General features: G+C 44.8%; 1 protein-coding gene across 4 annotated transcripts in view; it reads left to right on the top strand.

Moving 5' to 3' along the window:
• Positions 1-25,696, top strand: part of LOC139532080 (MAGUK p55 subfamily member 7-like) — a 255,470-nt gene that overhangs the window by 204,454 nt on the left and 25,320 nt on the right. For all 4 annotated transcript variants that reach the window (XM_071329214.1, XM_071329210.1, XM_071329212.1 and 1 more), the window contains 2 exons: positions 9,284-9,454; positions 16,992-17,072. In XM_071329214.1, coding sequence (XP_071185315.1) covers positions 9,284-9,454; positions 16,992-17,072 — 252 coding nt within the window. The remainder of the gene's footprint in view (positions 1-9,283; positions 9,455-16,991; positions 17,073-25,696) is intronic.

The raw sequence follows: 25,696 nt of genomic DNA, 5'->3' as shown, positions 1-25,696 counted from the left end.
TGATGGGACTGGGTTTGAAGGCCACACACCTGCCTGTCCTGTCTGTCTGTCTGGACAGGACCTATCGCCATACACGCCACACACCGGGAGAGCCCAGAGTCCTGTTTGAACCCAGCCAGTGGGGGAAGAAGGGAATACAGGGGAAAAGGTTTTACTTTTCTGGAGGCGTCGTTGCTACAATGTTGGCCCATATTGTTACCGCTCTTCTTCTTTTGACTTCATGTCAATCCATCCACGCTCGTCCTTGGTTCTCTTATCCTTTTGCCCATCCTTCATTCTCAACTCACAATAGACAGACATAAAAAAACATATACTGTAGAGAACATGCGGGTAATTGAGTGATTCATTTAACAAGGAAGAATGAATCATAGGGTATTTGTGTAGAACTTAGAGTCGTTTGTCTTTGGCCTTGATGTTGTTGGCGGAGTGATTGTGGCAGACAGTTTGGAATCTGGAAAGCCTTTTCCACATAGACCCGTAGTGTCATCCTTCTCTGGAGAGACAGTGCGAAAACTGTAGTGTCTCTGAAATAGACTTGAACAGACTATGCACTGTAATTGGGACCATCACATAATGAGACTGAGAAGAGGCACTCCTTAGTGCTTCCCACATTCTGTGCCCACAACCAGCGCTGCAGTGTTGCAGTGATAAACCGCTCTCTGTGTGTGCGTGCATCGAGCGTGTGTGTTTCTAAGTGTGTGTATTTCTGCATGTTTGTGCGCATGCATGCGGCACAGTCATAAACCGCATATATGCGGCTAGGGCCTGAGGCCGAGGTTGGGCGTAATGGTAATGCTCTCTTAATCTAGCACTGCCAGGGAGAGTTCATTCACCAGTTGTCTTCTCCATTAGTCTTCATACTGAGGGCTTGTTCTGCTGGCCAGGATGGCATGGTGTTTGCATCCCAAATGGCAACTTAGTCCCTATGAAGTGCACTACTTTTGACCAGGGCCAACGGGCTTTAGTCAAAGTAGTGCACTAAAATAGGGAATAGGGAGCCATTTGTGATACGCATATTGCAGCGCATCTTCTACTGCAGTAGAGACTCCAGGCTCAGATGGGAGCCGTCTTTTTTTGTACACTTTATATGAATAGTTAGGAAATCGGAGAGGAGAGGTAAGTGGGAGAGACAGTGGGAAAGATGGACGCAGGGATTGAACCATGGTCTTCCAGTATGTGATGAGAGCCGGAAGTCTGGAACCAACAAGACCCTGAACACTATCTGCATTGACCCTTTTTGCACTAACTCTCTTGCACTGACACACTGGACCCTGACCACACTCTCACACATACTTACACTGACACCCCAACACGCAGACACAATACATACGCCCACTCACATAACATGCCCACACATAACATGCACACACATGCATACTGATGCCACACACACTTAAACACACACACACGTTCACACTTACCAGATACACCGCTGCTACTGTCTATTATCTATCATGTTGCCTAGTCAGTTTACCCCTACCTATATCTACAGTACAAAGCAACCTCAATTACCTACAGTGGTTGCTCAACTTAAGGTTTTGAGATTATGATGCGGGATTTAGAGGTCATTTGTGGTTTAGTACAATACCGTGCATCACCGCTTCATCGCTCCAGACCAATGCAAGGGGGAGTTAGAGCATTGATTATGCTTTTGGGTCCCAAGGTGCTACTGTGTCTCTAACTGACAATGAATGGGCAACATAAACCAAATAATTGTACACAACTTCAAAATTGAATTTTGATGAACTGAATGATCAGCATGAAGAAGGTGATTTGAATTTAGAACAATAGTTTAAGAATTGCTATTCCTCTGTCCAGCACGCGCACACCCTGAAAAATAGACTTGTTTTGTTGTTTCTACTCGTCAGTAGTACTTACTAAAACTGTTGTTACACTAAGGTTTTTATTAAAAAAGAAGCAAAACTGTTAAATTATATTCCATGATATTCTTAAGATATATGTGTTAACTGCATATAAGCAAGTGATTTCTGCTAAATAATCAAGATGATGGTGCAGTCATATAGCCTCGGCACCTACATAAAGCTGAGTGACTCAGTCATTCATGGCTTTGGATCAAAATAAATGAGTACCAACATTCTTTCTGATAGTCTTTAATAAAGAAGTGTTTTGGTTATCCTGACCTGGACACCATGTATTATAATATCCCATTATGGGCTATTAGCAGGACAATAGACTCTTGCCAACACCTCTCTGTATTTTGCTACTTTGTGCAAGGCAATTGATCAGCATTAAAAACTTTGTGGATGTGGCCTCCCGAGTCTAAGACACTGCAAGGGTCTAAGACACTGCATCGCAGTGTAAACTGCATTGCTACAGATGCTGGTCTGATACCCGTGCCGGCCGTGACCAGGAGAACCATGAGGTGATGGTGGGCTTTTGGTTTCTCTCCCTCTAAAAACAGAAATAAATAATTCTAAATAACAAACTGGCTTTATTTACAAATTAGTAAAAATGTCTCACCCCATGTTCAAGAATCGCCTTTTCTCTCTCACTTTAGGTTATTTGAAATAGCGTTATTAATTTTTTTTTTTTTTTTTACGATTATTATTTTTATTTTAGAATTATATAAAAGTCCCTTAGATATTCTCACAGATCAGATTTGCCCTAACCAAAAATGCCCCTTTTAGAATCCTCCAATCCTCTAAATCAAATTATTGGCTGAGAGTCACATCATTTAGTTTTTTTCCCGATATACTGTTGGCCTACCGTAGGCGACATGAGTCTGACTAGAGTTGAGTAATGTGCTGTTAAAAGTGGTGTAGGTCTTATTTATTTAAAAAGCATATTGAAGTTAGAAGCAATAGGATTTGAAGCAATAGCCTACCTGCTGTGGTCAACTATTTCAGCACCGTTTCACGCTGCTCTGAGACAAGCATGGGGACTGGTCTTGGTAAATCAATGAGATTTTTATTTTCACCGAATCTCGGTTTGGGAATTGGTTAGACTACAATTAGGTTGTGGAAGTTAGGCTCTTAGTACTGTAGCCTACTCCCGACTGTCACGCTGTACAGCAGCCATATTTTCCGTTCCTTCCTCACTGAAACCCTGAGGGTTTCGTTTTTTGATTTTCTTGGAATAGAAACACCATAATATTAAACAAATTAAGCTAAATTTCTTAAAATCAATCTATGTTCTTACAAAAAAAGGTTTTAAATTCTCTAGTACAGACAATATTGAAGGCTATCAAATGCTTCTCAAAGATGCCTCTGGTGGTCAAACTAGCACTAACTAGCATTAATGGTAACAACGGGAAACTGTTGAGCATGAAAAACCCAGTAGCATTGCAGTTCTTAACACACTCAAACCAGTGTGCCTGGCACCTATTATCATACCCTTTTCAAAGGCACTTAAATATGTTGTCTTTCCCATTCACCCTCTGTTTGGCACATATTCACAATGTCTCAAGGATTAAAAGTCTTCTCCCCTTCATCTACACTGATTTAAGTGGATTTAACAAGTGACATCAATATATGGATCATAGCTTTAACCTGGATTCACCTGGTCAGTCTATGTCATGGAAAGAGCAGGTTTTCTTAATATTTTGTAATGTTGTGTATATAGACATGTTATTTTTACTCTTTAATTTTATTTGTTATTCACTGTGTAATTATTCCTCGTGTCTTTCTGTTTTTTTATTTTATTTTTATGTTATCGTTAGCTCTGCATTGTTGGAAAAGGACCCGTGAGTAAGCATTTCACTGTCTATACCTAGTCTATACCATTTGTCTACGAAGCATGTGACAAATAAAATTTGATTTGATTATTATCATTCCACCCCAGGCTTTGCACGAGACAGGCCTAGGCCAGGTCCCACAATTTAACACACACACACACACACACACACACACACACACACACACACACACACACACACACACACACACACACACACACACACACACACACACACACACACACACACACACACACACACACACACACACACACACACACACACACACACACACAAGCCAGGTAATACAACAGGTGGTTTTGCCATGATGGCTTCCCTGCCTGCACATCTCCTCCCTCCTCTCCTCTAGTCTGATTTTGCGAAAATGGCTGTAATTTCAATTCCTTTTGTGTTGTCATCTCAATGTTCGCCTACACATGACGTCTGGAATACTTGACCTCTGTATTGTTCTCAAGGTTCTCCTTTTACTTTTAACAGAAGAAATCTACAGATGTGTTTGTGTGTTGCCTTGATTTCTTTTACTCTCAAGAAGCATCTGTTATTTTTTACCTACATTAATCTTCTCTTGTTATTTTTTGTATATATATATATATTTTTTTTACAGTTTTGCACCATTTATTTTACAGACAGCAGCAGGATGTTAGCATCAGAACAGTGGGCAGTTTAGTATTCACTGTTTGTAAAGGCCCCCAGGTGCTTTCTTTGCATACATGCTGAATTTCCTACGCCACGGCTGCCAGATATTATTGCCCTGGAACAGGAGCACACTGGCAACTTCCAGGCAATTGTGTGTGTAGTGGCAGCGTATGTCTTTTACTGTTTACACTGTGGCTCGATATGCTCCTTGTCATTTTTCTGTTGGGGTTTCTCTCTGGAAAGGGAGGGTTTACTGTGTGTGTGTGTGTGTGTGTGTGTGTGTGTGTGTGTGTGTGTGGGTGCGTGCTTGTGTGCGTACGTGTTTGTGTTCACTGTAGTAGGGGGCCACCGGCAATTACCCAGTCACGGTCAAGTGCGCTCCATTAAAATGTGTGTATGTGTACAGTATGTGTGTGTCCTGAGCAGGGAAAATGTCTTTGTATCCGAGCTCTTTGTCACGTGATGTGGATACAACACAGTGCCATTACATCTAGGGGAGAAGGTCAAGGTGCAGGGTCAGGTGAACAATAAGTTTAAAAAACTATCTTTTTAACTCTCACACCATTATAATAATGTCCAGTGTTGCCATGCATATCGAACATTCCTGCTCTACCAGCATACCTTCTATTCGCCCTAGCTAGTGGAAACGCTATTTTTACTGTCAAGACTGTACCAAAACAGTCACATGCACGCACACAAACTCACACACTTCTCATGACCAAGATGGCTGGAGGCCGGTCCAGACCAAGAAGGTTGAGTCATTAGTTTCTTTATATCTGGATTGAATGCATTTCCAGCCTTCTCTCTCTGGTCTCATCTAATTCTGTCTCCATGGCAGCATGTGTGTGTGGGCACGTACGTTCGTACATATGTCTGTGTGTGTGTGTGTGTGTATGTGTGCCTGTCTATGTCTACACGCGTGCGTTCTCAAACCTTGGATTTATTTATCCTTGGCCACGAATAGAGTAGAGGAGATGGGGGTTAGTTATTTTCTGTTATTTGGATGGAGCTGTCTAGAAGGGTTTAAGTGATTTTGAAGGGCCCGGGATTACGGAGGGCCCTTCAACTACAGCAACAGAGATGTGTATTGACTGGCTGCAGCTGAGACTGGTAATGAAACGGCGTGCACCTGCCTCCCTGAAGGAAAACAAAGAGATTCCCTCTGACAGAGCCAATGAAACGCAGGCGCCTTCTGGGCTCCGAAAGGCCCCCTAATCGAATGGAACAACTTGTGCTAATCAGACCACAGTATTAGACCGATCCACTTGGGAGGGGGAAAGGGGGTAGTTTTGGATCTGATTGAACCCGCTCTGGAGTCTGTTTCTGTCCCAAATGATACCCTATTCCCTATATAGTGCACTACTTTTGACCAGGGACAACCTTAGCTGATATTATCAACCCAGCAATGGCTTAATAATAGTATTGTGGGTATTGCTATGATATTAACGATTGAGGATGATGATGGCATTGTGCATGGCTTGCTGTTACAGTAATGTAGCTAGCAGCAGTGCATCTTTTCCACTGTGTGGCAAGCTGATGGCTAATTATGTCTGGCCGGGGTTCGGTTAGAGCAGTGGGGGTTTTAATGAGAAGGATACACCGCAGGAGAAATGGCACTGATAACATAGTCTTAAATCACAAAGTGCTGTCCTGCCCATAGTGGAAAAAAGTCTGCCCTGAATGTTAGCTGTAACACAATACCTAGACTCTAGGGTACACACACACACACACACACACACACACACACACACACACACACACACACACACACACACACACACACACACACACACACACACACACACACACACACACACACACACATAGCTGTATATACAGTATATACACACCCACACACACACACACACACACACTGAGACATGCCTTATTGCCACACATACACACATGCAGAATTGTGCTTTAGCACAGCGTTTGACTTACGGCGTGTTTTATTTGTAACACAGTGTAGGTCCTTCTCTATTCATTATTAAGTGACTGTTTGGAAAAGAACAAGAAGCTCAAAAGAATTTAGCTAGACGGTCTCTCTCTTTTGTAGCACATTTGCACAGTGCTCGTCCGACACGCGCATCGCGGTTTCTCTATGTTTTGGAAAGTATTAAAGGTTTGGATCATTTATTTTTCCTTTTCTTTTTTTCTCTTCAGTCCATAATTTTCATGCTGTCTTAGTCTTACTGGGTCATCTTGCATCATATAGCTGGGTTCATTAATCACTGTTTAAAAGAAAGAGAAAGAGAGAGAGAGAGACCTACTGCCATGTGCAGAAACGTGATATTAGGTGTCCTATGTTTGGGGATTTTGGCTTAATCAGCATCTGTCAGAAATATGAAGATGCGCTCTTCAAATTCGGGATATATTTATTTTTGTTTGATACTGCCGTACTGTAGAGCATTCAAACCAGACCTTTTGTCATGTCTGATTGATGCATGTCCGTGGAATGCCACTACTGCAAAGACTTCCTTACACACACACACACACACACACACACACACACACACACACACACACACACACACACACACACACACACACACACACACACACACAAATCAAATCAAGTTTATTTTATATAGCCCTTCGTACATCAGCTAATATCTCGAAGTGCTGTACAGAAACCCAGCCTAAAACCCCAAACAGCAAGCAATGCAGGTGTAGAAGCACACACACATACATACTGTTCACATACATACATACATACATACATACATACATACCATCTACCCAAAATAGTCTGAGAAGACCTAGCCTAGCAGTTGTGTCAACTGTACAAGCATGAACCCACTGGCAGTACATTCACAAAGCAGCCGTGAATTACATGGAAACCCAGTTCTCCCTCCCTCCTTTAAATTTTTGTTCTCTTTTATTTATATTTTTTGTGTAATACTTTTTACCCCTTTTTTCCCCAATTTCGTGACATCCACTTGGTAGTTAGTCATTTCCCATCACTGCGACCTCCGTACGGACTCGGGAGAGGCGAAGGTCGAGGGCCATGCGTCCCCTGAAACACGAACCTGCCAAGCCGCACTGCTTCTTGACACGCTGCCCACTTAACCCGGAAGCCAGCCGCACCAATGTGTCAGAGGAAACCCCGTACAACTGCCGACCGAAGTCAGCATGCATGCGCCTGGCCCGCCACAAGGAGTCGCTAGAGCGCGATGAGACAAGGATATCCCTGCCAGCCAAACCCTCCCCTTACCCGGACGACGCTTGGTCAATTGTGCGCCGCCTCATGGGTCTCCCGGTCGCCTGCTGCGACACAGCCTGGGATCGAACCAAGGTCTATAGTGATGCCATAAGCACTGCGAAGCAGTGCCTTAGACCACTGCACCACTCGGGAGTAGTTTTCTATTTGATCTCTAGACTGGAGAAGGAGGAAGAGGTCAATGTACTTAAAACGCACCAGACAGGTTCAAAAGGCTCAGATGAATCACATCTCTCTGTGTCCCAAATCTCTCTGTGTCTCTGTGCACCCTATTCCCTATATAGTGCACTACTTTTGACCCGGGCCTATAGGGGATAGGGTGCCATTTTGGCTGCTTCCTCTGACATGAGAGAAGTTACATCAGAGGTACATGGCATAAACTGAGAGGAGAAATGGATAGGAATGTGGCAATAATGTTTTTATGGTCTTTGAGAATATGACATAAAAGCTTTAGACCACACTACGTATGATCCTTATATGAGCTGCACAGATAGCTATGTACGTGCGAGAAGAGGATTGAAATGCGTTGCATGTCGTTTGGGGGAAACGTTAATAAGTGCTTGAGTGATAGGGCTGTGTCCCTAATGGAACCATATCTCCTATATTGTGCACTACTTTTGACCAGAGCCCTATGGGACTTGGTCAAAGTTGTGCACTACATATGGAATAGGGTGCCATTTGGGGTGCAGATTTGATCCAGAGAAACTGTTTGGCTTAGTGTTCAGTACTCTCACCTACAGCACAGATATGACTCTCAATATGTTACATTTGTCGTACATAAAACCAGAAATGCACTGTTGCCAAGATAATAATAATAACTTTTCATCTGTATCTGCAGGCATTTTGTACAGACGGCACAAATACAGTGCCTTCAGAAAATATTCATACCCCTTGACTTATTCCAGTTTGAATTCAAAATTGATTAAATAAATACAATCTACACACAATACCCCATAATGACAAAGTCAAAACATGTTTTTAGAAATGTTTGCAAATGTATTGAAAATAAAATACAGAAATATTATATTTACATAATTATTCACACCCCTGAGTCAATACTTTCTAGAAGCGTTTTTGGCCACGATTACAGCTGTGAGTCTTTCTGGGTAAGTCTCTAAGAGTTTTCCACACTTGGATTGTGCAACATTTGGCCAATATTGCTTTCAAAATTCTTCAAGCTCTGTCAAATTGGTTGTTGATCATTGCTAGACAACCATTTTCAGGTCTTGCCATAGATGTTCAAGTATATTTAAGTCAAAACTGTGACTTGGACACTGAGGAACATTCACTCCCCAGTCCTTAACGATTACAAGCATAACCATAACATGATGCAGCCACCACTATGCTTGAAAATGTGGAGCGTGGCACTTAGTAATGTGTTGTATTGGATTTGCCCCAAACATAACACTTTGTATTCACGACAAAAAGTGAATTGCTTTACCACATTTTTTGCAGTATTACTTTAGTGCCTTGTTGCAAACAGGATGTATGTTTTGGAATGTATTAATATATTATAATGTACCCAAAAATCTCAATTTAATCCATTTTTAATTCCGGCTTTAACACAACAAATTGTGAAAAAGGTCAAAGGGTGTGAATACTGTCTGAGGGCACTGGTACATACTGTACACACACAGCCTCCTTTCTTCCCCTTACTGACTGACTAAACTTTCTCTTTCTCACTCCCCCCTCCATCTCTCCCTGATTTGTAGCTGGTTTTCGCCGGAGCTTCCGCCTCAGCAGGCGAGACAAGAAGACCAACAAATCCATGTATGAGTGTAAGAAGAGTGAGCAGTACGACATGGCTGACGTGACCACCTACGAGGAGGTGACTCCCCACCGCAGGCAGAGTGGGGCCAAGCACAGGCTTGTGGTCCTCGTCGGTGAGTAACACACACACACAGACACAGACATACACACAGGCAATGGCAGAGTGGAGCCAAGTAACTGACTACTGCCACCATGGGGGACTGGGAGCAGGGGGGCTGGTGGTCCTGCTGTAGTCGGTGAGTAACTGACTACTGCCACCATGGGGGACTGGGAGCAGGGGGACTGGTGGTCCTGCTGTAGTCGGTGAGTAACTGACTACTGCCACCATGGGGGACTGGGAGCAGGGGGACTGGTGGTCCTGCTGTAGTCGGTGAGTAACTGACTACTGCCACCAAGGGGGACTGGTAGCAGGGGAGCTGGTGGTCTTGCTGTAGTCGGTGAGTAACTGACTACTGCCACCATGGGGGACTGGGAGCAGGGGGGCTGGTGGTCCTGCTGTAGTCGGTGAGTAACTGACTACTGCCACCATGGGGGACTGGGAGCAGGGGGACTGGTGGTCCTGCTGTAGTAGGTGAGTAACTGACTACTGCCACCATGGGGGACTGGGAGCAGGGGGACTGGTGGTCCTGCTGTAGTCGGTGAGTAACTGACTACTGCCACCATGGGGGACTGGGAGCAGGGGGACTGGTGGTCCTGCTGTAGTCGGTGAGTAACTGACTACTGCCACCATGGGGGACTGGGAGCAGGGGGACTGGTGGTCCTGCTGTAGTAGGTGAGTAACTGACTACTGCCACCATGGGGGACTGGGAGCAGGGGGGCTGGTGGTCCTGCTATAGTCGGTGAGTAACTGACTACTGCCACCGTGGGGGACTGGGAGCAGGGGGGCTGGTGGTCCTGCTATAGTCGGTGAGTAACTGACTACTGCCACCGTGGGGGACTGGGAGCAGGGGGGCTGGTGGTCCTGCTGTAGTCGGTGAGTAACTGACTACTGCCACCATGGGGGACTGGGAGCAGGGGGGCTGGTGGTCCTGCTGTAGTCGGTGAGTAACTGACTACTGCCACCATGGGGGACTGGGAGCAGGGGGACTGGTGGTCCTGCTGTAGTAGGTGAGTAACTGACTACTGCCACCATGGGGGACTGGGAGCAGGGGGACTGGTGGTCCTGCTGTAGTCGGTGAGTAACTGACTACTGCCACCATGGGGGACTGGGAGCAGGGGGACTGGTGGTCCTGCTGTAGTCGGTGAGTAACTGACTACTGCCACCATGGGGGACTGGGAGCAGGGGGACTGGTGGTCCTGCTGTAGTAGGTGAGTAACTGACTACTGCCACCATGGGGGACTGGGAGCAGGGGGGCTGGTGGTCCTGCTATAGTCGGTGAGTAACTGACTACTGCCACCGTGGGGGACTGGGAGCAGGGGGGCTGGTGGTCCTGCTATAGTCGGTGAGTAACTGACTACTGCCACCGTGGGGGACTGGGAGCAGGGGGGCTGGTGGTCCTGCTGTAGTCGGTGAGTAACTGACTACTGCCACCATGGGGGACTGGGAGCAGGGGGACTGGTGGTCCTGCTGTAGTCGGTGAGTAACTAACTACTGCCACCGTGGGGGACTGGGAGCAGGGGGGCTGGTGGTCCTGCTGTAGTCAGTGAGTAACTGACTACTGCCACCATGGGACACCAGGGGACTGCTAGGCTGTTGGAATTGGAAAGGCAGAAGCCATTGTTTAAGTCTAAAGCTGGTTTCCCCAGAAAGAGAGAGAGAGAGAGAGAGAGAGAGAGCTTGTGAACGAGAGGCTGTTTTCTTTTTTCCTTTTATTTTGAAAAATATTGCAGATAGATTGTAGGTTCCATCAATTGAATTGTCAGCATCATTTCTAATCCCCCTTATTTATTTATTTTTCTCTTTACCCCCCACCCTACCATCCCTACCCTGATTGGAGTAAACTAATGGATAACAATACTTCTACTGCTACTTACAGCTATTATCTCTCACGTCTATGGTACCTGTAGTTAAATAATTATTTTCCTAATTTCCTCTTTCTTCAAGTGCTGGATTTTCACCCACAGTGGCCAATCCAACATTTTTTCTGATTTAACACCCACCCTCTGATGTCCACAGATCAACCCATCTTTCCCAGTATTAATGCCATTCTGATGTTAACTCCAACCCTCTGATGTCCACAGATCAACCCATCTTTCCCAGTATTAATGCCATTCTGATGTTAACTCCAACCCTCTGATGTCCACAGATCAACCCATCTTTCCCAGTATAACGCCATTCTGATGTTAACTCCAACCCTCTGATGTCCACAGATCAACCCATCTTTCCCAGTATTAATGGCATTCTGATGTTAACTCCAACCCTCTGATGTCCACAGATCAACCCATCTTTCCTAGTATAACGCCATTCTGATGTTAACTCCAACCCTCTGATGTCCACAGATCAACCCATCTTTCCCATTATCTCTCACGTCTATGGTACCTGTAGTTAAATAATTATTTTCCTAATTTCCTCTTTCTTCAAGTGCTGGATTTTCACCCACAGTGGCCAATGCAACATTTGTTCTGATTTAACACCCACCCTCTGATGTCCACAGATCAACCCATCTTTCCCAGTATAACGCCATTCTGATGTTAACTCCAACCCTCTGATGTCCACAGATCAACCCATCTTTCCCAGTATACTGCCATTTAGCTATTTATTTTTGCAATTCATGCAAGCCGCCTTAACATTCAAATCCCTGGAGGAATCTACAGGGCTGGCAGGCTGGGGATTCAGTCCTATTTGGTGCTTTTCATTTACAGCACCTTGCTCTGACTCTCAATGTTCGTTTTCTCTCTTTTTTAGACTACAGAATTGTTAACACTTGCCTTTAAGGCTGGTATTACAAAGTCCTCCAGAAGGCTTTGTAAAGTGCCAAAATTTTGAAATGAATCTAGCCGCATTTTTTTATTGTTTCTTTTGTAGCTTTGAGTAAAGCTTTGTGCCAACGACTGGTGGAACAATAACGTTAAGCCCAGGTGCAACAGAATTAAGACTTAAAACCTGAATAGAAGTATTGGAACTATTATTGCAAATGACACAAATAATGTATACCTCACACATCGCTTTTTCTTCTCAAGGTTAGATATCCCACTGATCGGTGCAGCTGGATATGAATCATTCTTCTTTCTGACGATTTTCTTTTTTATGCGCTTATTAACAGAAGAAACAGAGAGGCTTGTGTTGAAGCAAGGCTATTTTAGCATGATTGACCAGGCCGTGGTGTAGTGAAACGCAGTGGTGTGGACTTCGTCATAGGGTGTTGCTAATTAGCTAGCCCATTTTCTTGCCAGGCAGCATGTCCGGGTTGTGCAGCACAGTGGAAAGCCGCCACAGCCTCTCTCTCCTCTGTAACACTAATGTCAATATGTTCAATTCACTTCTGTTAACTGGACCACAACCTGTGGACAATTTCACACCTAACGAAGCAAAGGACAAAGGAAAGATCTGATTTATGTTTCCCCCTCCTTTATGCTTTCCTTTCTTTTTTCTCCCTGAAGTTGTCCCACTTTTTCTTATAAGGAACTCATGAGGAACTCTATTTTTCTCTCCCTTCCTCAATCTATCTCGATTTTAAACGCCAGGCACCTAGTTATGGGGGGGCACAGAATTGTCAGCACAGAGTAAAGTCGGTGTGTAGGTCCTCTAAACACGATCATGCAGTCTTCTGTGCTGAGCTTGCCTTGGCCCGATCCTCATTCCTCTTTCCATCTCCACTGACACACACCCACGCTCCACCCACACGCCCACACCCACACCCGCATTCTTCTCATTGTTTTCCTATTGGAAGGAAGGTCCCTGGAGCATCCAACATTCATCGAGCTATTTATTCATCAATGTGGACGTAAAGTCAAAAATAAGCGCTAACGAACAACGCAGACCCTATACTCTCCCTACTCTTATTAGAATGGATGTCGGTAACCGAGAGATTGCTATTACAAAGGACAAATCAAGATGCTTATCTGTGGGGCCAATAAAAATATATTTCACACACACACAGTTCACTGAAAACCACTGATGTTTTCTCAAATGAAATCTGAATATTTATCAGAGCCAATTGATCTGTTTACCTCTACATTCTTCCCTGTTTTACTGTAAACGCTAAGGTCAATTTAGTTTCACTAGAATCTGATATTCTTACAGTAAGTGGAAAAATGTAATACATTGAATGAGATTTAATACATTTGTGGCCTTATGATATTGTTCAGCATATAGTTGTCGTCCTAGGCTTATTGGGCTGAAGAGAGCAGGGTAGGCATTGGGAGACTGAGGTTACTCTAGCCCTGCCTGCTCTGTCTGGCTGGGTGGTGGGAGGCAGTGGAGGTTGGATAGGCCTCACACCGTCCACATCGCCCCTCCACTTCCCCTCAGCTCTAACTCTATGTGATATGCTCTGCGTTTGGCCTGGAAGTTATTAAGACTTCAGATATTAAAGGCTGTTTCTCTAATGAGGGCAGTAATGCAGGCTGACACTTTTACTGGCACTGCAACCTGCCTGCCTTTAGCGGAGTAGAGGAGGGCAGGAGCACCGACCCACCACGTCCCTCCTTCCCGATGGCTTGGGGAGAGAGAGGGGGGAGACGCAATACAACACAACTCAACACACTATAACAATCAAGTATAATCCAGAAACAATTGCAAAGAAATAGGCTTTTTTATTGGGGCTTTTTTATTGTATAAGGTTGCCATTGTATTGGAGATTGTTAAAAACAAACAATGCACAATAGATCAGTCTCTTTATTTCTGCTAGTTCCGACAATAAGCACCAGACCAGAGACCACAGTGTAGTGTAGGCCTCACAGGCAGCGTACTGAATTGGCAGAAGATAGCACAAATGGAATCCACCACAGGCCTTAATGGCCGTCCGAGGCATTCTGAAGAATGTCCTCCGCCGTACATCAGATGTAGAGATAGTGAGAGGTCTGTCTCCCAAACAGCACCCTGTTCCCTATAGGTCCTGGTCAAAAGTAGTGCACTATTAAGGGTATAGGGTGCCATTTGGGACCGAAAGCGCTTGGAGAGGGAGCGATGTAGAAGGTGAGAATGGTGTAATGAGAGCTGTAGAAGTGTAAGGGAGCGTGAGCCGTTTGTCATCCCACAGTGAGGTGCTCGTAGTGGGGCCTGATACCGCCTGGAAGAGGGGCCAACAACCACCGCTGCTCAGCTCTACTCCGCTCTACTTCAGACAAACAACCGTGTTTGAACTGAAAAACTGATCTCTGGGGCTGTGTACCAAATGGCTCCCTATTCCCTTTATAGTAAACTACCCTATTGGCCCTGGTCAAAATTATTGCACTATAAAGGGAATTGACTGACATTTGGGAAGCAGACCTAGACTGGGGGGTAGTAGCATGCAGCCTGCTTCTCTGTCTTACCACTGTTCTGAGATACGGGTCATAAAAGGCCTGTATTAGTACGCTCCAGCGCCTTTAACACCTACAACAACATGCCAGATCTCCGCCGCCACACACACACACACACACACACGTCCTTCTTTAAACAGCACAGTCACACACACACACACACACACACATCCTTCTTTAAACAGCACAGTCACATTCCTTGTGGTCTCTCAAAACAAATTAAAAAAGTTAACTCCGTTTCCTCGTCTTAATAAATCTACGTGGCGAGGAGTGGCAAGACCCCTTTTGGACTTTTTCACTAAAAACTCTCCTGAAAGATTGATTGCTGTCTTCACGCGGCCATGTGCTGTTTATGTGAGATGGCGACTGCACTTTGCTAGAGCCCGGCGGCCCGCGCTATTGGTCGATTTCTCCTTTTTATTTTTCTTACACAGGGAACAGAGGATGAATGTGCTGAGGAAACAGCTTTTATCACTTACAGGGACCATGTGACGGAGGACATGTGGCCGAGCGGTAAACTAGGGCTGTGTCTCAAATGGTACTCTATTGTCTATGTAGTGCACTACTTTTGACCAGGGCTCATAGGGAATAGGATGCCATTTGGGAAGCAGCCTAGGACTAGGGAGTGTTACGAGTGTTATTGTCTGTCTGCATCAGGCCTGTAGGTGTGCATTGCGTGGCCTGAAGTGGCTCTCTGTCTCTTTCTCACACACACACACACACTGGCTCTAAAAGGCAGCCTGTTTGCACCTGTTTATCAGAGCAGCTTAAAACCTCTCTGGATGGACGGACGGACGGACAGAGGGGGAGGGGTGAAGTGTAGGTGAACACACCAGATAGGACAGAGACAAACAGACAAGGGACATAGGATCCTCACTCTGATGTCTAACAGTACAGCGCTTGTGTTAAACTTCAGCTTATAACCCCATCTCCCTCTTTTTTCTCTCTCGCTCTCTTTTTCCACCTCATCCACATCAGTGAGTGAACTCAATGTCCATTTGTTTTAGATGGCAGCCTGCTAAACACATTTGCCTGCGAAAATGAATTTCCAATAGTGCCTGATGCGTTCGTGGTGCCTGCCCAGAACGACAACCATGTCAGGAATTCCGTCCAGGATCAACCCTGCCTTTGTGCCTTTCTACAGGCAGACTGTAGAGAGCAGCTGTGGAGCTAGTTGCCGCGGTAACGCTTCTAGAACCAGGGGCATGGAACCTTGTACTTCCGGAGTTGATTGTTGTCCACACTATTTGAAGACATCTATATGGAGTCTGTTTGAATTAGCCTCATATATCAGCTTAGCCATTCCTGCTGAAGTCATCTAGTATATCTTTTCAGGAGGGTGTAGAGGGAGACAGGGGGAAGAGAGAGAGGGTGAGATGTCAGAGGTGGGAGCGCAAGGCTCTGGAGCCGCAGACAAATCAATATTGCATTACCACCCTTCTCTCTCTCTCTCTCTCTCTTTCGCTCTCCCGCTCTCTCTCTCTCCCTCTTTACATCTCTCCATCCCTATCCCTATCTCCCTCTCTCGCTCTATCCCTCCCTCTCTCCATCCCTCCATCCCTCTCTCCCTCTTCCCTACTGCTCTCCTCCCCTTCCTCCCTCCCTCTCTCCAGTAGATGTGATGGAAAACCCAGCTGCCCACTGGGACGGGTCCTTGTTGATTTTTCAGGCTGTTCAGGGAAACACAACAAAGTGCTCTCTTGGCAGGCCCCTTTGGTGCTGCAATCCTCTCTCTCCCTCGCTCCTCTCCTCCTTTTCTCCTCCTGTCACTACACCCCAGTCATATTTACAGTAGTGAGAGCACAGAGGTCTCGGTCAGTGAGTTTCACAATCTGGCCCCAAACCGTGGACCGAGGTGTGTGTGTGTATGTGTGTGGGTCTGCCTACAGTAGGTCTGTAAACACCAGCACACAAACGGTCGGTGCTGAAACTTGGCCTGAGCTCCATTTATCAGTGTCTGTCATTGGCGTATGGGACGGAAAACATTCCGCTCCGCTGCGTCCTGTCCTGGACCTGGCCTCCACACTGCCTCGCTCCTCCGGCCCGGCCTCTCGCAAGCCCACCTTTATTATGAGGAGGCAGTGATGACTGCATGACTGATGTTGTTTTAATAATGCTAGACTCCCTTTCTCTTCCTCCCTCCTTCTCTCCCTCTCTCCCTCCCTCTCTCTGTCTCTGTCTCTCTCTGTCTCTGTCTCTCTCTGCCTCTCTCTCTCTTGCTCACTCTTTCTCTTTGTCTCTCTCCAGGTCCCGCGGGGGTAGGTCTAAATGAGCTGAAGAGGAAGCTGCTGATCTCTGACCCCCAACACTTCAGCGTCACCGTGCCACGTAAGTCTACCCGCTTGTGACCCGTAGTTACAGTTAGACACTCACACACACACGCATACACATGTATTTCCACCCGCCGCTGACCCAGACTGGTGGAGGTGTGTGTGCGTGGGTCCACCTGCCGCTGACCTGTAGACTAGAACATCTCTGCCAGACCAGTGTGTGTGTGTTGGGGGGGGGGGGGGGGGTTCTCTTCGGTTGTGGTCAGTCTGAGTTTAGATATCCTCTCCTCCATATGTTTCGGATCCTTTTATTGGCAGATGGTTTTAGGGTCTGAAGTAGTCATTTAGTTTCCTCCTAAGCCTTCCTACCATCCCCAGACAGTGAGACTGACAGACAACAGGATGGATGCTCTTGTCTTTGTAATCAATAATAATAGAAGCTCTGGTCTGTATCAGATGGTTATGGAGACAAGTTGCTCTTAGTGCATCCAAATGACACCCTGTTCACTATGTAGCGCACTACTTTTTACCAGGGCAGATGAAGCTGTGTACAAAATATTTTTCCATGACAGACTGACCAAGTGAATAAAACATATTTTACCAGGTAAGTTGACTGAGAAAACGTTCTCATTTACAGCAATGACTTGGTGAATAGTTACTGAGATGAATCAGCCAATTGGAAGCTGGGGATGATTAGGTGGTCATGATGGTATGATTGGGAATTTGTCCAGGACACCGGGATTAACACCCCTACTCTTACGGTAAGTGCCATGGGATCTTTGTTGACCACAAAGAGTCAGGATATCCGTTTAACGTCCCATCCGAAAGACAGCATCCTACACAAGGCGATGTCCCTAATCACTTCCCGGGGCATTGGGATAAATAAAAAAATTGACCAGAGAATAGATTGCCTCCTACTGGCCTCCAACACCACTTCCAGCAGCATCCAGGGACCATCCCTGCTTAGCTTCAGAGGCAATCCAGCAGTGGGATGCAGGGTGGTATGCTGCTGGCCAAACACTATGAACCCTTATTGATGTCACCTGTTGAATCCACTTTTATCAGTGTAGATGAAGGGGAGGAGACAGGTTAAAGAAAGATGTGTCAGCCTTGAGACAAGTGTGACATGGATTGTGTATATGTGCCATTCAGGGGGTGAATGGGGAATACAAAATATTTAAGTGCCAGTTGCACCGGTTTAAGTGTGTCAAGAACTGCAACGCCGCCAGGTTTTTCATGCTCAACTGTTTCCCATGTGTATCAAGAATTGTCCACCACCAAAAGGACATCCAGCTAACTTGACACAACTGTTGGAGTCAACATAGCTTTCGACACCTTGTATTCCATGCACCAAATAATTGAAGCTGTTTTGAGGGCAAAAGGGGGTGCAATCAATATTAGGAAGGTGCCCCTAACGATTTGTACACTCAGTGTATAGGGAATAGGGTGACATTTTGGACGGACACTCCCACAGTGAGCTGAACCCTCATACACAATGACTGGTAGTGTACACTGAACGTACAGTGTGCCAGATTAGATTCTAAACTGAGGCCAAATGTCCCCTGTGATTTTTAAACTGGTAAGAACTCGGACAATCACACTGGATGAAGGGGTTTTAGCGTTCTGCTGCCAATTTGGTTTTCGCCTTCGTGGTTGTTAAGGGTGAAGGTCCATAGACCCATGCACGGAGGCACACACACTCACGCACAGACACACTCATACACACTGAGGTGTCTGGGGTGACTAATGCCAAGGCGTTGCTCTCAGGCTGGGGGACTGTGCGTCTCAAGGCCCCAGGCCTCCAGACAGACTCACACACTCTCTCTCTCTCTCTCTCTCTCTCTCACACACACACACTCACACACACTGCGCTGTCTGGGGGTGACTAACGCCAAGGCGTTGCTCTCAGGCTGGGGGACTGTGCGTCTCAAGGCCCCAGTCCTCCAGACAGCCACATACACTCTCTCTCACACACACACACTCTCGCTCACACACACACTCTCCGACCCAGGCGAGTGGAGTGGTTCTCCTCCTGACTGTGTAATTGTCTGTTTTTCGCAGCCCGTATGACAAGCAGAGAGTGATGGAGGAAACAGTGCTTTATTTTCTACCTCCTGAAGAAATGCCATTCCACTGCCTCATGTTTTGGCACCACCACTGTACTCCCTTCCCCTCTCTCTCTCCTCTCCCTCCCCACTCTCCACCTCCAACTCTCTCTCCCCGACCATGCTCCCTACCCTCTATCCCCCTCTCCCTCCATCTATCCCCCTCCCTCCATCTATAAGAATAAAATGACAGCTTGCCATAATTCTGGACACCATCCAGCACTATAATGCTTGTGACTTTGACTCACACCGCTGCCAACGCTGAGTTTTTAACTTTTTCTAGGGGGGTTTTCAGCATGGAGGAGCAAAAAACTATTTATGAGCCCACAAGCCCTAACCAAGGCCAACATGTTAGAACAAATGAATTGGTTTGATTTATGCAGTTAAGCTGAGTAATTGCATATTTACTGCAGGCTAGCTGGCAAATGTGCGAGGAGGAGAGGAAAAAGGGAAACTGTTGATATTAATTGCCATGATTGTAACATGCAGCGTGGCATAATGGATGTGTCCCATTCTACGCCTGACACTTGAAATGTCACTGGTATTAAAATCCCATCACAGTCACTCTTTTCCCCATAATTCCTGCTGTTAATTGTTCACAAATGTGACCCATGGTTGTATGTCTAATAGGCCCCAGACATAGTCTAACCCCTTATAGATGATGACATATAGTGTACTAGACCTCTGTGTTTCATTGAGAGGGAAAGGGTCTCGGAAAGTATCTATTTTCCCCCTTTTTATTTGATCACTGCCAACGTACAGACTACAGATGGATATATTTAACACTTGTCGCTACCCCCTTTTGTTAATAAAAAAACGACGTATTTCTGAAGTGAAGGCTTTTTTTTCCCTCCCTGTGTATGACAAATGTAAACCAGCCAGTCAGAAACACTAAAATGATTGCAATAAGCCATTAGGATAGGGGTTAAACATTTTGATTTGAGGCCAGAATCACTGACAGATATTTTCCATGATTGGGGAATGAAATTCATTTCAGATTCCTTTGTTGCACCGTAAATATTTCCTATGCCACTGAGCAGATGGTAAATAATATGGATTCATTTTGTCTATATGTACTGAAAACAATGGCGTAGTGGAAGCTCCTGCAGCCCACGCAAGGCAGGGGGCCCACGAGCTCTGGGGGCCCATGAGCCCGTCATCTCACACCAATGTCTATATTTGATTATTTATTTTAATAAATCATTTTGACAGTAACCCTGTTTTTTAATTTCCACGTAGCAAGTAAAGTGTTTGTATTGTACAATCGACACTAAACAAAAATATAAAATAACATGCAACAATTTCAAAGGTTATACTGAGTTCAGTTCATATAAGGAAATCTGTCAATCTAAATAAAATCATTAGGCCCAAATGTATGGATTTCACATGACTGGGAATACAGATATGTATATGTTGGTCATAAATATATATTTTTTAAAGTAGGGGCGTGGATCAGAAAACCAGTCAGTATCTGGTGTGATCACCTTATGCCTTATGCTTCGCGGCACATCTCCTTCGCATAGAGTTGATCAGGCTGTTGATTGTGGCCTGTCTTCAATGGCTGTGCGAAGTGGCTGGATATTGGCGGGAACTGGAACACGATGTCGTGCACGTCAATCTAGAGCATCCCAAACATGCTCAATGGGTGACATGTCTGGTGACCAGAGGTGAGACCAAGTCATTGCACTCAAGTCCCAAGTCAAGACAGGCAAGTCTCAAGTCCTAAACTTTGAGTTTCGAGTCTTAAACAAGTCAGAATGTGCTCTTCACCAAATGTAATACCATTTCATATTTTTAACAAGAGTAATAGTTTGTATATTACATTTACGCAAATCATGAATGCTTTTAAAAATATCTATATATTTATTACTTTCCAAATAAATGTTATATTTCGATGAAAATACATGGGTAGCCATGAGAAAGACCCCCCAATAGTGATCGACTATCGAGGATCGCTATGGGGCGCAATCGGGCAATGTAGGCTTGTACACAATCGCCCAACCTTGTTTTAGGAACATCAGGCAGGATTTAGGCTACCAACTGCCTAGCCAGTTGTAGCTCAATCTTGGGTGCAATGATCACGTTCCCGCACTGACTGACTGTGTGGAGGCTCATTGATTTAACGTTACGCTAGCCTACATGATACATTAGTGAAGTAATAAAATATATAGCTGTCGGCTATATTAGCCCCGACTTACCGTTCTTTGTGCAGCTTCAAATGTCGAACAAAGTTGGAAATTGTTGCGCCTCTGTCTGTAATTTTCTTCCGGCATGTTTTGCAAGTTGCTATCTGTTTTTTGATACAGCGTCGTCTTTATATTAATATTCTATTAATTTTGGGTATCATCTTTCCAAGGGCTCCATCTGAATTCACCAGCCGACGTTCCTCTGCACTGCCACGCACTGCCTCGCACAACTTTTTCTCAGCTGGCACAATTTGATTGGCTGCTGTCCAATTCAAAATGTAATCTGTTAAATGAAGAATTGATGGGCTGCACACTTTTTTTAATAGCATCATTTTTAATATTTGGGCTTGGGGAGGGTATCAAGTCAGGCCGAGTCATAAGGCTCAAGTCCAAGTCAAGTCACGAGTCATCCCGCAGGTGAATAATCAGGATGTGGAGGTCCTGGGCTGGCGTGGTTACACGTGGTCTGTGGTTGTGGGACCGGTTTGACATACTGCCAAATTCTCTAAAACGACTACTCTGAAGAGAAAACCAAGTGATAAGAGACTCACCAACTGACCGTGCTGAGAGTCCCTCAGCTCTGTCTCACAAACTAACCTCGCCCTCTTCCATTCTTAAGAGGCTGAACTGGCACTATTCTGTGTTTGTGAGATGTGCTGTTTGTTTGTCCCTCTTAAGATTTTGTAGTTTCCCCTCACCTGTGTTTAGTGTGTGATTGTCACGTTCTGACCTTAGTTCCTTTTTTATGTCTTTATTTTAGTTTGGTCAGGGCGTGAGTTGGAGTGGGCATTCTATGTTGTTTTTCTATGTTTTGTTCTGTTGTTAGATTTCTATGTGTTTGGCCTAGTATGGTTCTCAATCAGAGGCAGGTGTCAGTCATTGTCTCTGATTGGGAGCCATATTTAGGTAGCCTGTTTTTCATTGTGTGTTGTGGGTGATTGTTTCCTGTTATGTGTTTGCACCTTTCGGGACTGTTTCGATTTTCCTTTGTATCATTCACTTTGTTATTTTGTATTTTTTTTTAGTGTTCAGTTTTAATAAATTAAAATGGACACTTACCACGCTGCACATTGGTCCGATCCTTCTTACTCCTCGTCAGACGAAGAGGAGAATCGTTACAGTGATTTAATAATATAATATAATGATAGGATATGAGCAGTGAAGCAGCAGTTGGAGGTCAACTGTTTTGCTGGCAGCTATACCAGCTGCGATGCCCTATGCAAGGTGGAGGGTCCTACTTCCACTGGCAACAGCTCTGGTGGACATTTCTGCAGTCAGCATGCGAAATGCACGCTCCCTCAAAACTTGAGACATCTCTGGCATTGTGTTGTGTGACAAAAACTACACATTTTAGAGTGGCTTTTTATTGTACCCAGCACAAGGTGCACCTGTGTAATGATCATGCTGTTTAGTCCGTTTCTTGATATGCCACACCTGTCAGGCGAATAGATTATCATGGCATAAGAGAAATGCTCACTAAAAGGGATGTAAACAAATTTCTGCAAAACATTTGAGAGAAATAAGCTTTTTGTGTGTATGGAACATTTCTGTGATCTTTTATTTCATGAATCATGGGACCAACACTTTACATATATTTTTGTTCAGTATACAGGGGTAGTAGGCAAGTCAGACAGACAATATTGTTTTCATGCATCTAATTAGCCTATTTCTCAGCGGCGCTGGTGGCAGCCCGCCTCGGCCAACTTACCTAATTGGCTTTCAAATTTAAAAAAAAGTTAGGTGAATGAGGTCGGACTTGAATGGAGAATGAGTGCATTATTCAAGATGGATGAACTAAAGGCAAGACCAAGTGGTGCACAAAAATGCAGCAAAAAAGCTTTATTTGTTTAAGCTCGTGCCAAATTGCTGAAGATCAGCAAAGCTACCACCTCGTCCTCTACTCATGAAACACCATCACATGTGTAAGCTAGTGGGCCTACTTATGCAGCAGCTAGCACTAGCTGACTCCCAGTCCTGACAGAGGCCTCACTGTCCAGGCCCGGCAATGACAGTGGCCTTGCTCCTCCTCTTCTTCCTACCCTCGAGAATATTGACAGTTCCTGTAGCTGGCCCTTCTCCTCCCCTCTCCCAGAAAACCAAGCTGAAGCCTATGAAATGTGGACCAAAAATGTATCCATTAAAGCAAAGCAATAGGCTACTACAGTACAAGCACTAGCACCACATCATATGATAGCCTATCGATAGGCATCCGCGTAGACGTCACAATTTCAAAACCATGGACAGCGATCAGTAGTCTATACTTTGAGTGGCTTTTAGATAGGGGAGGGGGCAAACTCCTACTTTGCAGGTGTCCCGAGAAATTGCGCTATGCCAGTGAGTGTGTACTACTCATCACGGCTTTGGAGGCATAAATATGTTATCTTACGATGGTCTGGCCTCGTTGTTTTTTCCATCTGTTACTGAAGTTGTAAGCCTAGTTTGTTGATCAGTACTTGATTATTTGAGTCTAGTTCTTCCTCTTGTCTCTTTTGGGAACGATCGATTTACCGTTTTCAAACTGAGCAACAGATCTAGTAAATCACGTACACTACCGGTCAAAAGTTTTAGAACACCTACTCATTCAAGGGTTTTTCTTCATCTTGACTATTTTCTACATTGTAGAATAATAGTGAAGACAACAAAACTATGAAATAACACAAATCATGTAGTAACCAACATTTTTTTAAACAAAGCTAAATATATTTTATGTTTGAGATTCTTCAAAGTAGCCACCCTTTACCTTGATGACAGCTTTGCACACTCTTGGCATTCTCTCAACCAGTTTCACCTGGAATGCTTTTCCAACAGTATTGAGGGAATTCCCACATATGCTGAGCACTTGTTGGCTGCTTTTCCTTCACTCTGCGGTCCGACTCATCCCTAACCATCTCAATTTGGTTGAGGTTGGGGGATTGTGGAGGACAGGTCATCTGATGCAGCACTCATCACTCTCCTTGGTCAAATAGCCCTTACACAGCCTGGAGGTGTGTTGGGTCATTGTCCTGTTGAAAAACAAATGATAGTCCCACTAAGCCCAAACCAGATGGTATGGCGTATCGCTGCAGAATGCTGTGGTAGCCATGCTGGTTAATTTAAAGTTGATTTCTAAATAAATCACACAGTGTCACCAGCAAAGCACCCCCACACCATAACACCTCCTCCTCCATGCTTTACGGTGGGAAATACAGATGCGGAGATCATCCGTTCACCCACACCGCTTCTCACAAAGACACGGCGGTTGGAACCAAAAAAATCTCCAATTTGGACTCCAGACCAAAGGACACATTTCCACCGGTCTAATGTCCATTGCTCGTGTTTCTTGGAACCAAGCAAGTCTCTTCTTATTATTGGTGTCCTTTAGTAGTGGTTTCTTTGCAGCAATTCGACCGTAAAGGCCTGATTCCTCTGAACAGTTGATGTTGAGATGTGTCTGTTACTTAAACTCTGAAGTATTTATTTGGGCTGCAATTTCTGAGGCTGGTAACTCTAATTAACTTATCCTCAGCAGAGGTAACTCTGGGTCTTCCGGTTCTCATGATAGCCAGTTTCATCATAGCGCTTGATTGTTTTTGCGACCACATTGAAGAGACTTTCAAAGTTCTTACATTTACCGTATTGACTGACCTTCATGTCTTAAAGTAGTAATGGAATGTCATTTCTCTTTGCTTATTTGATCTGTTCTTGCCATAATATGGACTTAGCCCTATTTGGTAAAATACCATCTTCTGTATAACCCCCTACCTTGTCACAACACAACTGATGGCTCAAACGCATTAAGAAGGAAAGAAATTAGACAAATGAACTTTTAAGAAGGCACACCTGTTAATTCAAATGCATTCCACATGAAGCTGGTTGAGAGAATGGCAAGAATGTGCAAAGCTGTCATCAAGGTAAAGGGTGGCTACTTTGAAGAATCTCAAATATAAAATATATTTAGATTTGTTTAACACTTTTTTGGTTACTACATGATTCCATATGTGTTATTTCATAGTTTTGATGTCTTCACTATTATTCTACAATGTAGAAAATAGTAAAAATAAAGAAAAACCCTTGAATGAGTAGGTGTTCTAAAACTTTTGACCGGTAGTATAGGTGTTCGTCCGTGAACTCCACTGGCCACTCACATAACAACATACAGTATCGAAAAAGAACACGTTAGTCCCTGTCCCTCCACTCTGTTCCGATGACTGAGGACACATCCCAGAAAGGACCACATCTCAGGCACATGCCAAATTATAAAAAAAGGAGGAAAAAACGGTTAACCTGGTGTGGCGGTTGCAGGAACGGTGATAAAAGTTTAATAGTTTGTTTTGGAGCTGGTTGGAGCGTGCAGACAATTTGTCTGAGGAGTGTAACGGAGTTGACCTCTGACCCCTGTAGCTCTCATTAAA

This window comes from Salvelinus alpinus, chromosome 10 (genome assembly GCF_045679555.1).
Source record: "Salvelinus alpinus chromosome 10, SLU_Salpinus.1, whole genome shotgun sequence".
Lineage (NCBI taxonomy): Eukaryota > Metazoa > Chordata > Actinopteri > Salmoniformes > Salmonidae > Salvelinus > Salvelinus alpinus.
The sequence above is the reverse complement of the archived record's forward strand: the minus strand, read 5'-3'. Positions and strand labels throughout refer to the sequence as shown.